Source organism: Moschus berezovskii, chromosome 5 (assembly GCF_049115385.1).
Source record: "Moschus berezovskii isolate FMDL1 chromosome 5, NW_MosBer_1.0, whole genome shotgun sequence".
NCBI lineage: Eukaryota > Metazoa > Chordata > Mammalia > Artiodactyla > Moschidae > Moschus > Moschus berezovskii.
Genome location: NC_142464.1, coordinates 114,519,692 through 114,533,433, shown reverse-complemented (window position 1 = coordinate 114,533,433; position 13,742 = coordinate 114,519,692). Strand labels below are relative to the sequence as shown.

Genomic DNA, 13,742 nt, shown 5'->3' with positions numbered 1-13,742 from the left:
ACTGGGTGAAAAGTGGTGAAGCCAGGATGGGGACCCACCCAGAGTGGCCCCAGAGTCGGGGCTCTTAAACACCATCACGCACAGTGGCACAACCAGTCCCACGTGTGGTGACCTTGCAGGTGTCACCGTACCAGATTGCCATGACATTCCACCCCTCGGGAATCCGAGGAAACACATGTGAGGCTGCAGAGACCTGCAGGGCTCCATAGCCGACAGGCAGCAGATCTGGGGCAGTACCCAGTTCAGCCTGTCTCCTTGGCCATCACCTCCTCTTCACTAGACACCTTTTCCCATTTTTACTCAGGGCATAGCATTTTGTGGGTATTTTGGGGCCTGAACCAGGCTGCCCTCAACCTTCAGTTCTTTCTCTGAGTTTGCCGGGCTCAGGCTCCACTTCCAGAGAGGGCATCATTGGGCTGGGAAACTTCAGGGCTGTGAATCGGCCCTGGCCAGGAACACCTGTTTTTCTTGATTTCTCTATGTTATGTTGTGGTGTGAAGTGTGGGTGGGCAGAATGCGGGCTCAACTCTCTTAGATGGTGAGATAGGAGCTCACGGGACCACACAGCCTCTAGCTCATCACCCTTTTCCCCCATCACCCACTTCCAAATCCAGGCTCCGGCCATGAATGGTCTCCCAGACCCATCCCTTGGACACTCCTGGCACATCTTGTCTGTGTGGGTCCAGCTAACACATGGCACATGAGCCACCAGCCTGCTCTGTTGAATTCTGCCTGGTCCATCACCCATTCTTCCCCACTGGGCAGAGGACAACCTCAGAATCCCTCTCAACCCCAAGTCCCAGGCAGCTGTGACCACTCAGGGAGAATCAGATGCCAGCAGAGCCCTGTTCTATACCCTCACTAACCGAGAGAGCTGGCACCAGGAAGGCCCGTGCCTGAAGCCAGGGTAAGCTTCTGGGTGAGCCCAGGGGTCCCACCCCGACAGGTTCCCCAACTGGTCTGGAGCACCAAATAAGCACTTTTCAGGACCAAGCACCCCTCCAGGTGAGGGCCCACTACCCAGTCCTCATACCCCAAGAGGCTGGCATGAGTGTCATCCCTGAATTAGAGATGAGGACAGGGTCCAAAAAGGCTGAGTGACTCTTCTGTGGTCACCCAACCAGGACACAGCATCTAGGGCTATGTGCTTAAACTCTAGATTTGCGACTGCATGGCTCCAGTTTGTGACCTCCATCCCTTCTAACCCCTCCCTCCCAGATCCCTGCCAGTACTGGACAGACACATCCCCCTTTGTCCTTACTAAGTCTTGCATGATGTTGGTTTCACTCATGCCTACTAGCTTCCCAGTGGGTTACTTGTCCCCGAAAGGGGTCACTGATGGCACTGAGCTCCAGGCTGAGCCAGGCTCCAGTCTGGTGCCCTGCCTACGCTGCAGGTGGTTGTCACAGTGACCTGGAGACACAGGTGGCCTCAGCCCCATCTTACAGTTAAGACCTAAGGCTTGAAAGATCGATCAGGTGCTTTCCCCATGTCCTGCAGAAAGTGAGTGGTGGTAGGGTTGAACCTACAGCTACCGCATTTCAGGGGCTCTGCGTTGGTTTTCTTTTGGTGGCTTAAAGCATCAATATATTTTCTTATAGTTCTGGAAGTCAAAACTCCAAAATAGGATTCAACAGGCTAACATCAGTGCTGGCAGGACTGGGATCCTATCTGGAGGCTCCAGGGGAGAATCATTCCTGGCCTTTTCCAGCTTGCAGAGGTGGCCCACACTCCTTGACTCGTGGCCCCTTCCTCCTCCAACCCCTGTTTCCATGGTCACATCAGTTCCTCTCTCACTCTGACCCTCCTAGCTTTCTCTTACAAGGACCCTTGTGAGGATGTGGGCCCACCTAGATAATCCAAGATAACCTCCCCATCTCAAGGTCTTTCAGTTAATCACATCTGCAATGCCCCTTTGGCCATGAATGCTAACTTATTCACAGGTATGGGGATTAGAATGTGGACTGACTTGGTTGGTCATTCTTCTGCCTACCCCTGGCTTTCTCTGCTCTTCAAAGTGCCCCTAAAAGACAGAGATAAGGGGTAATCTGGTGATATTTGCCTCCTCTCTGCCCAGTGCCATCCATGGAGTTCCCCTCCTGGCTCCCAGGACATCCTGAATTTGCTTCCTCTGTGACACCGCCACGTAAAGTTAGAATCACTCTTCTTGATGTAATTCTGCACAGTGTTAGTTGATGCACCAGCAAACGCATTTGGGGAATGTGAAACTAAACAAAATGAGATGGGTGTCTTTCTTGCAGGACTTATCAGAACCTTTATTTTTTAAATTTTCTTTCTTTCTTAATTTTATTATTTATTTTTGGCTGTGCTGGGTCTCAATAGCTACACAGTCTTTTTCTAGTTGCGGTGCTCAGGCTTCTCATTGCAGAGGCTTCTCTTTTTGCGAAGCACAGGCTCTAGGATGAGAGGACTTCAGTAGCTGTGGCGCACAGGATTAGTTGCTCCACAGCATGTGGAATCCTCCCAGACCAGGGATCGAACCCATGTCCCCTGCGTTGGCAAGCAGATTCTTAATCACTGGACCACCAGAGAAGTCCAGAACCTTTACTAGTCTAATGTGAAGTTTGAACCCCCGAGAGCTAGCACTCATGCAATAAGACTAAATGTCTCTGATCAGGGAATCTTGTTCCCATGGAGCCTCTCCTGGGGTTGGAATTCCACAAAAACTGATTTGGAAATGTGATGTGATTGTGGTGGAGACACCACCTCCGCAGTGCAGCGTCTGGAGCACAGCTGCTGCCCAGTAAGTTTGTACTGAGAATTGGCTCTGAATAGCCCATGATTTTGGCCCACCATACATGAGACCGTCCCTTTACATGACCAGTGCTATCCCCACAGGATCAACAAACACCAACTTGGCACCTGCTCTCCCCAGGGCACCAGGCACTGGACTTGCAGGTGCTCATAGCAGGTGGGAAAGAGGTACTGATGACAGCGTGGCGAGAGAGGGCCAAGGGGGGAAAGAGCACAGGGCCTGAGAGAGCCCAGGCTCTGACATCAGAGTTGGGGAAGTTAGCCGGGCAAGGAAAAGCAGGGAGAGCACTCCTGGCAGAGGGAAGGGCACGGCCAAGTGCAGAGAGAAGAGAAGCCACTGCAATGAGAAAGCCACGCACTGCACCCAGAGAGTAGCCCATGCTCGCTGCCACCAGAGAAAAGCCAGGGCAGCAACAAAGACCCAGTACAACCAAAAATAAATAAATAATTTTTTAAAAGTAAAAGAAAAAATAATGAGATCAGAACTTTTAAGAGGAAGAAGAAAGAATTTTGCTCCAGGAAACTCTAAGAGCTGAACAATGAGTTTAACTGAGAACTTCCCAGCAGTCAAAGTGAAAAGGGAAAAAAAAAAAGGTTCTCAAGTTCTCCTTATTTTATGTATGTCAGGAAGAAGAGGGAAATATTTTCTTGCCCTGAAACTCTAGGCTTACTTTATGACATGAATATTGCGTTTTTGAACTTTGAGGAATAACTGTGGTTTAGTGAATGCTGCAGAAACAGTACCCTCTCAGCTGTTTCCTCCACTTATCTTTAATAAATGCTGAGAAAGTGTTAAATTACAGCTTACAAAAGAGACATTCTGAGGTGGTTTTTACTATACTTCTGGAAATAACACCTCAGAACCTTCCTGGGCTTGCAGAATCTGGAGAGATTTAACAACCGTGTTTTGATTTTTCCTACTTAAGAAGAGCAGTTTCACCTGGCCTGAGGCTCAGAGCAGTGTTTTTAGGGATAATGCCCACTGTGTCGGGAATGGACTGTCCCCAGGAGCCATCACAAGCACATCCCCTGTAGGAGGATGAATACCTAAGTGTCAAATATTTAAATCTGCATTCTAAAAGCATCTCCCCTGATCTAATTATTGTGATCTCGGGGGTCTAATCAGACAGCCCAGCTTCGTGCATATATCCATGGTGGTTTGCACAATTAAGGGCTTGGTTAAAAAAAAAAGATGACAAGCTCACTGAGGCTGGAAATCTGCAGTGTTCAGCCTAGGAAAGCCTGAGTCACAGGGGTAAGCTTGAATCCTGGGAAGACTGGCTGTTTGAGAATATTTCAATCCAGCTTTCTGTGTTTCACAGGGTTGTATGGAAACGGCCCTGGAGATCATTTAGTGCAATCCCCCTTCTGGGCATTCTGGTCAAGTGGCAACCTGACCTCCGTCTAGAGGTCGCCAGTGAGAATGAGTGCACAGGCAGGGCAGACAGGAGGTGCTAAGTGCACGTCATGGAGCCAGGGGGTTAGCATATGTTACATCACTCGGTCATCACAGGAACCTTTGGAGGCGTGGACACTGCTCATCTACCCAGTGGTAGAGACAGGATTTGAACCCTGGACATGCTCGGCTTTGCAGTGGGGGCAATCAGAGGCGCCTGGTTCTCTAGGGGTTCTTCTCCTGGCCAACTCAGTGACCTTGAGCAGGTCGCTGCATCTCTGTGGGCCTCCTGTTTTCCTACTTTTGTGTATATGTTCAGGTCAGTTGCTCAGTCATGCACGCCAGGCTTCCCTGTCCATCACCAACTCCCGGAGTTTACTCAAACTCATGTCCATTGAATCGGTGATGCCATCCAACCATCTCATCCTCTGTTGTCCCCTTCTTCTTTTACCTTCAATCTTTCCCAGCATCAGGGTCTTTGTGTGTGTGTGTTAAATTTTATCTATTTGGCTGCTCTGGGTCTTACTTGCAGCATGCAGAATCTTGCTGTTCATTGTCACACGTGAACGCTTAGTTGCGGCATGTGGGATTCAGTTCCCTGACCAGGGATCCAACCTGGGACCCCTGCAGTGGGAGGACAGAGTCGTGGCCACTGGACCATCAGGGAGGTCTCTGTTTTTGTACTTTTAAACAAGAACTTGGCACTCCGTGGCCTCAAAGACCCCTGCCAGGTCCATCTCTGACACACAACCATCCGGTGTGTCTGGATGGTGGGACAGACCATCCCCGGGGACCCCAACATCAGACATAGCGGACGTCCTAATAATCCCCACTGAAATCCGTGCTCCTCCCCGTTGGCAGCCTTCCGGACCTTCCTGGGCAAAGAGGACGTCTCCCGCGAGGTGGAGGAGGTCCTGGCGGAGAGCCGCGTGCAGAGGAACATCCGGCTGGTGTCTCTGCTGGAGCTGCTCAGGAGTCCCTTCGTCCGCTGGCAGCTCATCACCGTGGTCATCTCCATGGCCTGCTACCAGCTCTGCGGCCTCAATGCGGTAAGAGTCCCTGCACAGACGGAGGAACCAGAGGGAGGGGTGGGGGGAGGTGGGCCAGGGCTTAAACCCTCGATGCCCAGGTTCCAGCCCAGCTCTGTGCCACTGGGCAATCATGTAACCTGATCGTCAGTTTCCACATCTGTAAAATGGGATAATGTAATATGGAAAGAAATAATCCATATGAGGTGTTCAATGAAGCAGCCAGCCCAGAATTACTCCTTACTAAATGCTGCCTATGGAGAAGGAAATGGCGACCCACTCCAGTGTTCTTGCCTGGAGAATCCCAGGGACGGCGAAGCCTGGTGGGCTGCCGTCTGTGGGGTCGCACAGAGTCGGACACTACTGAAGCAACTTAGCAGCAGCAGCAGCAGCAAATGCTGCCTATCATTATAATTACTTATCCCTAGAAACACTTAAAAGTCATATGTCTTTTTAAAAAATATTTATTGATTTATTTGACTGTGTCAGGTCTTCGTCGCAGCACGCGTGATCTTTCCTTGCAGCATGCGGGCTTTTCTCTAGTTGTGGTTTGCAGTCTCCAGAACATGGGCTTCGTAGTTGTCCCACATCACGTGGGATCTTAGTTCCTCACCCAGGGATGGAACCCACATCCCTGCATTGAAAGGCAGATTCTTAACCACTGGACCACCAGAAAAGCGTCTAAAAGTCATATTTCTTAAGGAGGGTGTTAGGAAGTCACAAGTAAGCAACTTGACATTGAGATAATTTAAATGAAGGCAGGAGGAGAAGAGGATGACAGAGGATGAGATAGTTGGATGGCTTCGCCGACTCAATAGACATGAGTTTGGCCAAACTCCAGGAGATAGTGAAGGACAGGGAAGCCTGGTGTGGTGCAGTCCATGGGGTTGCAAAGAGTTGGACTTACCGACTACTCAGCAGCAGCATTGGCTGGGCTGGCTTCAATGTATGATCTTGACCTGAGAAAATTTCAAGGCTTTAAAGAAAAGTATTTTAAGGCCCGAGTTGATGTGGGCAGGTAAACCAGAGGAGGGGGTTCTTCCCTGGGGTTCCCTACAAACAGACAAAGCCTCCCCTTCTCTCTTAAGGGCTCCAAAAGGTAGAATTCAGAAATTTGAGGTGTAGGGAGGCAGACTTGGGATCATTATTGTTATGGCTGCTTCTGGAAAACAATGGGTTGCCTCCAGGGGTAGTGAGTCCCCCATTTGTGAAAGTGTGCAAGCCAGCTGGCCAGCCACATAGAAGAGATTCCTGCACTGAAGCAATCAGATTCCCTCTGAAGTCAGTTACATAGCTCAGGACAAGTGTGGCTGGGCCAAGAGGGCAGGAGAAGGGAACTTCTGAAGAAGCCCAGATGAAAGAGTTGCCCTGTGTGTATGAGCCAGGCATACCAGAGTCAGCAGGGAGGGTGTTTGTGGGTGGGTAGGGGAGGCGGCCTGAAAGGGGAGTGGTTCCAGTCGGGGGAGGGAAATTTTAACAACCACAATGTTCAGCCTCATTTCTTTGTTCTCTTGTATCCCTTGTTGGAAATATCAGGATGAAATAGAATCATCTTGGTGCTTATTCGCTTACCCTTGGTCTAGCAGAGTCGGCGGAAGGAGGGGCACCTGGGTTAACTTGCTTGACCTTGACCTAGTCCTACTGTTGGCTCCTCTGGATAAGATGGTCGTGCTTGTTGTCGTTGAGTCACCAAGTCGTGTCCGGCTCTTTGCGACCCCATAGACTGCAGCTCGCCAGGCTCCCCTGTCCCTCACCGTCTCCCAGAGTTTGCCCAAGTTCATGTCCATCGAGTCAGTGATGTCATCCAACCATCTCATCCTCTGTTGTCCCCTTCTTCTCCTGGCTTTCCTCTTTTCCAGAATCAGTGTCTTTTCCAACGAGTCGGCTCTTCAGGTGGACAAAGTATTGAGGCTTCAGCATCAGTCTTTCCAAAGAGTATTCTGGGTTGATTTTCTTTAGGATTGACTCGTTTGATCTCCTTGCTTTCCCAATGACTCAAGAGGCTTCTCCAGCACCACAGTTCAGAAGCGTCAATTGTCTGGCACTCTGCCTTCTTTATGGTCCAATTCTCACATCCGTACACGACTGCCGGAAAAACCATAGCTTTGACTACATAGACCTTTGTCGTGCTAGACTGTTTCAGATGCTCCCTCCCTGCTCTGAGTAAGCAGAGAGGGAAAGCATCTGTTTTTTAAAGTTTACACGTGGAATTGTAAAACCACATATGGAATCTGTATGTATTGAGGCATTTAGATCGAGAACCATGACATTTCTAAACAGAATTCTCTCCTTGTGTGAGACATAATTTTCCAATTTGCATATGCAGTATCACTTTGTAAATTCCACTCGAGTGTATCTGTAAGCCCCACTGCATAAGCATAGATGGCGGGGTGGGGGGGTTGGGGGAGACATCTCTGCTCCCAGAGCCAGCAGATCTGAGATCTCAGTCACTTTCCTTTGCGTTGACTACTTTCTAACTCTCTTCTTTTTCTTTCTTTTCTAAAATGCATGTATTTATTTACTTACTTTTGGTCATGCTAGGTCTTTCATTGCTGTTCGTGGGCTTTCTGTAACTGTGGAGAGTGGAGGGGGGCTACTCGGTTGCGATGCATAGTCTTCTCGTTGAAGTGGCTTCTCATTGTGGAGCACAGGCTCTAGGCACACAGGCTTCAGCAGTTGTGGGACATGGGCTTGGTAGTTGTGGCTCACGGACTCGAGAGCACAGGCTCAATAGGCATGGTGCGCCGCCTTAGTCGCTCCGACAACATGAAATCTTTCCAGGCCAGGGATCAAACCCGTGTCGCCTGTATCGGCAGGCTGATTTTTATCCATTGTGCCACCAGGAAGTCCTCTGTCTTATCATTGGAAGGACATTTAACATGACATTTATCCTCTTCACAGATGTTTAAGTGTACAATGTGACATTGTTAACCATGGGCATCATACTGTACAGATCTTTAGAGCTTGTTCATCTTGCTTAACTGAAACTTTATACCTATTCATTAATGACCCTGAGTTTCCCCCATTCCCAGCCCCTGGCGACTACCCCAGTTCGACTCCATGCTTCAGAGTATACCTGTGTGTGTCACTGGGCTGGGTCCCTAGGTCGTCCCTAGGCAGTCAAGGGGACAAGTCCTACTTCATTCTTCCATGAAGTGAAAGTCACTCAGTCGTGTCCGACTCTTTGCGACTATATAGTCCATGGACTTTTCCAGGCCAGAATACTGGAGTGGGTAGCCTGTCCCTTCTCCAGCAAATCTTCCCGACCCAAGAATCGAACCAGGGTCTCCTGCATTGCAGGCCGATTCTTTACCAACTGGACTATCAGGGAAGTCCTCATTCTTCCATACCAAAGAACAAGTGCTGGTGAACTGCAAATCCCAGCCTCTGAGCCCACTGTCCTGTGCCCCAGTCCAAACTCCCTCCCTGCACCTGCTACCTTTTACCCCCAAATAATTCACAGGATCAAAGGAGAGAGCTAGCTAACACAGATGAAAGCCTTTAATGCGCTTTAAGACTTGCTCTCTCCCCTTAGTTTTACCAGAAATTGTGTGAGGGGATCGGAAAGAATGCTGAGCGCTGAAGAATTAATGTTTTTGAACTGTGGTGCTGGAGAAGACTCTTGAGAGTCCGTTAGACTGCAAGGAGATCCAACCAGTCAATCCTAAAGGAAATCAATCCTGAATATTCACTGGAAGGACTGATGCTAAAGCTGAAGCTCCAGTACTTTGGTTACCTGATGCGAAGAGTCAACTCATTGAGAAAGACCCTGATGCTGGGAAAGATTGAGGGCAGGAGGAGAAGAGGGCAACAGAAGATGAGATGATTCGATAACATTACCTATTCAGTGGACATGAGTTTGAGCAAGCTTTGGGAGATAGTTGAGGACAGAGGAGCCTGGCGTGCTACAGTCCGTGGGGTCGCAGAGAGTCGGACCCAACTTAACGACTGAACAACAGCAATGAATGCGGGGGGACACAGTCTGTAAGATAAGACCGTCATAAATGCTGCTAGGCATCTCCCTTCATCACTTTATTCTGGACCCGGACGTCCTGCAGGGGAGGTGGCTCCATCCCATTTTCTAAATGAAGGCACTGAGGCTTGCAGAGGATCAAGGACTTTCTCAAGGTCATGGTAGGTTATCCCTGTGCTGTCAGACGCACATGTCCTGGCACCAGGGCCCTGACAGTTTCCCCAGCCCATCTTTGAGACCTTATACCTTGCACTGAACCAGTCTTCCTCAGCCTTGGCACTGTGCACGTTTGGGGCTGGAAAATTCACTGTCGTGGAGTTTCAGTACACACTTTAGGATGTCTGGCAGCTTACCAGAGCTCGGCTCACTGGGTGGCAGTTCATGCAACAAACATGTCTCCAGACGGCGAAATGTCCCCTGGGGACAAAAGTTGCCCCCAGTCGAGAATCACTGTCCTAAACAAGCATTACATATTATTCAGTGCTTATTTTTTTTTTTTTTGCTAAAGAGTCGATGAATGGTTTTCACACTCTTTAGAAATCAAGTGAAAGCTGAACATAACATTTAGTTATTTCTCATTCCCTTTCCAGCGTCAGATTGTTTTTTCCCCTCCTTCTCACAGTAACTTTCAAATTCTTGTCTCTAAAATTAGACCTGTCACTTAAAATTATTTTATGTAGCTGCCTTCCTCCAACGATTTGTCCTTTGCTCAAAAGACAGACTTGTATTTTTGGGTTTTGTGCAGAGGTTCAGTCTCTGATGCTGCTCCCTCCCCATAACCGTCATTGAGGATGGAGACCCTTCCCAGGGTCCATGGGTCTCCAGCAGCCCATGACACGTGGGAGGCAGCTGAGTGTTATGTGAGGAAAGGAGTAGAAGGTAAGAAGAACAGGGGTAGGGAGGGTGCAGTTTCTACCAAGTCCTTGGGGTGAAAATTTGACCGGACTGCCAAATTTGAGACAAGGAACCATAGTTTTCTTGAACCTTCTGGAATCTAGAATGTCAAGAATGACAGTGGAACTCTTATCTACATTAGGTTACCCTTCCTTTTGAATTTCTCTCTTCTTCAACAGAGGAGGCCAATCACACCAACTCCTCCACTCCTCAGTTTCCTCTTATGGAAAATGGAGATATAGATTCATTTTTTTTTTCACAGCTACCATGAGGATTGCATGAAATCATGTGTATTTGTGTTAATTGCTCAGTTCATGTCCAATTCTTTGCTTCCCCATGGACTGGAGCCTCTGTCCATGGAATTCTTCAGGCAAGAATACTGGAGTGTGTTGCCATTCCCTTCTCCAGGGATCCTCCTGACCCAGGTATTGAACCCAGATCTCCCGCATAGCAAGCAGATTCTTTATCATCTGAGACACCAGGGAAGTCCAGTGAAATTAGGAACAGGGACTATCTTTGATGGAAACTGATGGGCCTCTGTTAAATCTCCCTTCCTCTTAGCTGATATCAGCAAGACTAATCCTAGCAGTGCTTTCTTCTTTCTCAATGCCACACACTTAAACTTTGCTGCTTCTGACATGCACTGTAGTTGGGAAGCAAGACTCCCAAACTTGTCAGAATAAACATAAAACAAGAGTGGGGAGGCTCAGAGCGCAGGCTGGTAGGAAGCCATGTGGGTCTAGTTACATTCATTCTAGATGGTCAGTTTATTTCAGTTCAGTCGCTCAGTTGTGTCTGACTCTTTGCAACCGCATGAACCACAGCACACCAGGCCTCCCTGTCTATCACCAACTCCTGGAGTTTAGCCAAACTCATGTCCATTGAGTTGGTGATGACATCCAACCATCTCATCCTCTGTCATCCCCTTCTCCTCCAGCCCTCAATCTTTCCCAGAATCAGGATATTTTTCAATGAGTCAGCTCTTTGCATCAGATGGCCAAAGTATTAGAGTTTCACCTTCAACATCAGTCCTTCCAATGAACACCCAGGACTGATCTCCTTTAGGATGAACGGGTTGGATCTCCTTGCAGTCCAAGGGACTCTCAAGAGTCTTCTCCAACACCACAGTTCAAAAGCATCAATTCTTCAGTGCTCATCTTTCTTTATAGTCCAACTCTCACATCCATACATGACTACTGGAAAAACCATAGCTTTGACCAGACGGAAAAAACATAGCTTTGCCTTTGTTGGCAAAATAATGTCTCTGCTTTTCAATATGCTGTCTAGGTTGGTCATAACTTTCCTTCCAAAGATTAAACATCTTTTAATTTCATGGCTGCAGTCACCATCTGCAGTGATTTTGGAGCCCCCCAAAATAAAGTCTGCTACTGTTTCCACAGTTTCCCCATCCATTTGCCATGAAGTGATGGGACTGGATGCCATGATCTTAGTTTTCTGAATGTTGAGCTTTAAGCCAACTTTTTCACTCTTGGCCTTTTACTGCCAGCGTATTTGTCCATTCAGTGGGGGCCCAAGCATCACAGCGTTCCCAGTGAGCTAGTGTGCCCCTTGAACTCTTTACCTGTGTGACTGTTGTATAACACGTCCTTTCCCTGCTAGACTAGATCTGGGAGGGCAAGGACGGGCATGTTGTTCCCCACGGTAACACCTGTACCTAACAGAGTGCCAGAGATCCTGCAGTCTGGATGAACAATGGAAAGGAAGGGAGACAAGGCTGGGAGAAGGAAGGGAGGGTGGGAGGCAGGAGAGCCTGAGACAGGTTTGTAGCAAAGCGTGACCCCTTTCCCCTCTGCCAGCCTGGAACCAGGCCATATGAGTGTCCATCTCATTTGTCTAAGCATCATTAGGAATGCTGAATCCCAAGTCGTACTCCGCACAAAACTTCTCATCACGAGAACAGAAGCGTTAAGAACAGCTTTCATTTCAAGGTTTCTTCCCAAATAAATTCCTAACTCAAATTAGAGGAATTAAATGTTCTGTTACCCTAATAACTGAGACCATCTCACTAGAAGAACTTGCTCTGTCCCCGTGACTGGAGAGAATGCTAAATGAGGGTCCTTCCAAGTGGCCACCCCAGTGTGTGGTCCAGAGTAGAAGTTCTAGATTCAACTGTCTGTGTTCAGCTCTCAACATGAAACTTGCCAGTTTGGAAATGAGTTGCCGTAATTGCTCGGTTCCTGTATCCCCTGATGCCATATCCCCTGTATTTCTGATGCTGTGAAAGTGCTGCACTCAATATGCCAGCAAATTTGGAAAACTCAGCAGTGTCCTCAGGACTGGAAAAGGTCAGTTTTCATTCCAATCCCAAAGAAAGGCAATGCCAAAGAATGTTCAGAATATCGCACAATTGCACTCATCTCAAACGCTAGCAAAGTAATGCTCAAAATCCTCCAAGCCAGGCTTCATCAGTACATAAACCATGAACTTCCAGATGTTCAACCTGGTTTTAGAAAAGGAAGAGGAACCAGAGATCAAATTGCCAATATCTGCTGGATCATCAAAAAAGCAAGAGTTCCAGAAAAACATCTACTTCAGTTTTATTGACTATGCCGAAACCTTTGACTGTGTAGATCACAACAAACTGGAAATTTCTTAAAGAGATGGGAATACTAGACCACCTTACCTGCCTCTTGAGAAATCTGAACGCAGGTCAAGAAGCAACAGTTAGAACCGGACATGGAACAACAGACTGGTTCCAAATCGGGAAAGGAGTATGTCAAGGCTGTATATTGTCACCCTGCCTATTTAACTTACATGCAGAGTACATTATGCGAAATTCCGGGCTGGAAGAAGCACAAGCTGGAATCAAGATTGCCAGGAGAAATATCAATGACCTCAGATATGCAGATGACACCACCCTTATGGCAGAGAGCCAAGAAGAAATAAAGAGCCTCTTGATGAAAGTGAAAGAGGAAATGTTGGCTTAAAACTCAACATTCAGAAAACTCAGATCATGGCATCTGGTCCTATCACTTCAAGGCAAATAGATGGGGACACAATGGAAACAGTGACAGACTTTATTTTGGGGGGCTCCAAAATTACTGCAGATGCTGACTGCTTCCATGAAATTAGAAGACACTTACTCCTTGGAAGAAAAACTATGACCAACCTAGACAGCATATTAAAAAGCAGAGACGTTACTTTACCAACAAAGGTCTATCTACTCAAAGCTGTGGTTTTTCCAGTGGTCATGTACGGATGTGAGAGCTGGATTATAAAGAAAGCTGAGCACTGAAGAACTGATGCTTTTGAACTGTGGTGTTGGAGAAGACTCTTGAGAGTCCCTTGGACTGCAAGGAGATCCAACCAGTCCATCCTAAAGGAGGTCAGTCCTGAATATTCACTGGAAAGACTGATGCTGAAGCTGAAACTCCAATACTTTGGCCACCTGATGTGAAGAACTGACTTATTGGAAAAGACCCTGATGCTCGGAAAGATTGAAGGCTGGAGGAGAAGGGGATGACAGAGGATAAGATGGTTGGATGGCATCACCGACTCAATGGAACTGAGTCTGAGTAAACTCCGGGAGTTGGTGATGGACAGGGAGACATGTGCTGAAGTCCATGGGGTCGCAAAGAGTCGGACACAACTGAGCGACTGAACTGAACTGAACCTGGGCTCAGAGCCCATGCAGTGAGAAGAACGCGCTGCAGGA

The 13,742-nt window shown here is 48.0% G+C and overlaps 1 protein-coding gene across 3 annotated transcripts in view; it reads left to right on the top strand.

Moving 5' to 3' along the window:
* The window catches only part of SLC2A9 (solute carrier family 2 member 9), a 292,047-nt gene that overhangs the window by 147,280 nt on the left and 131,025 nt on the right, over nt 1-13,742 (top strand). For all 3 annotated transcript variants that reach the window (XM_088836486.1, XM_088836485.1, XM_088836484.1), the window contains exon 8: nt 5,033-5,220. In XM_088836486.1, coding sequence (XP_088692612.1) covers nt 5,033-5,220 — 188 coding nt within the window. The remainder of the gene's footprint in view (nt 1-5,032; nt 5,221-13,742) is intronic.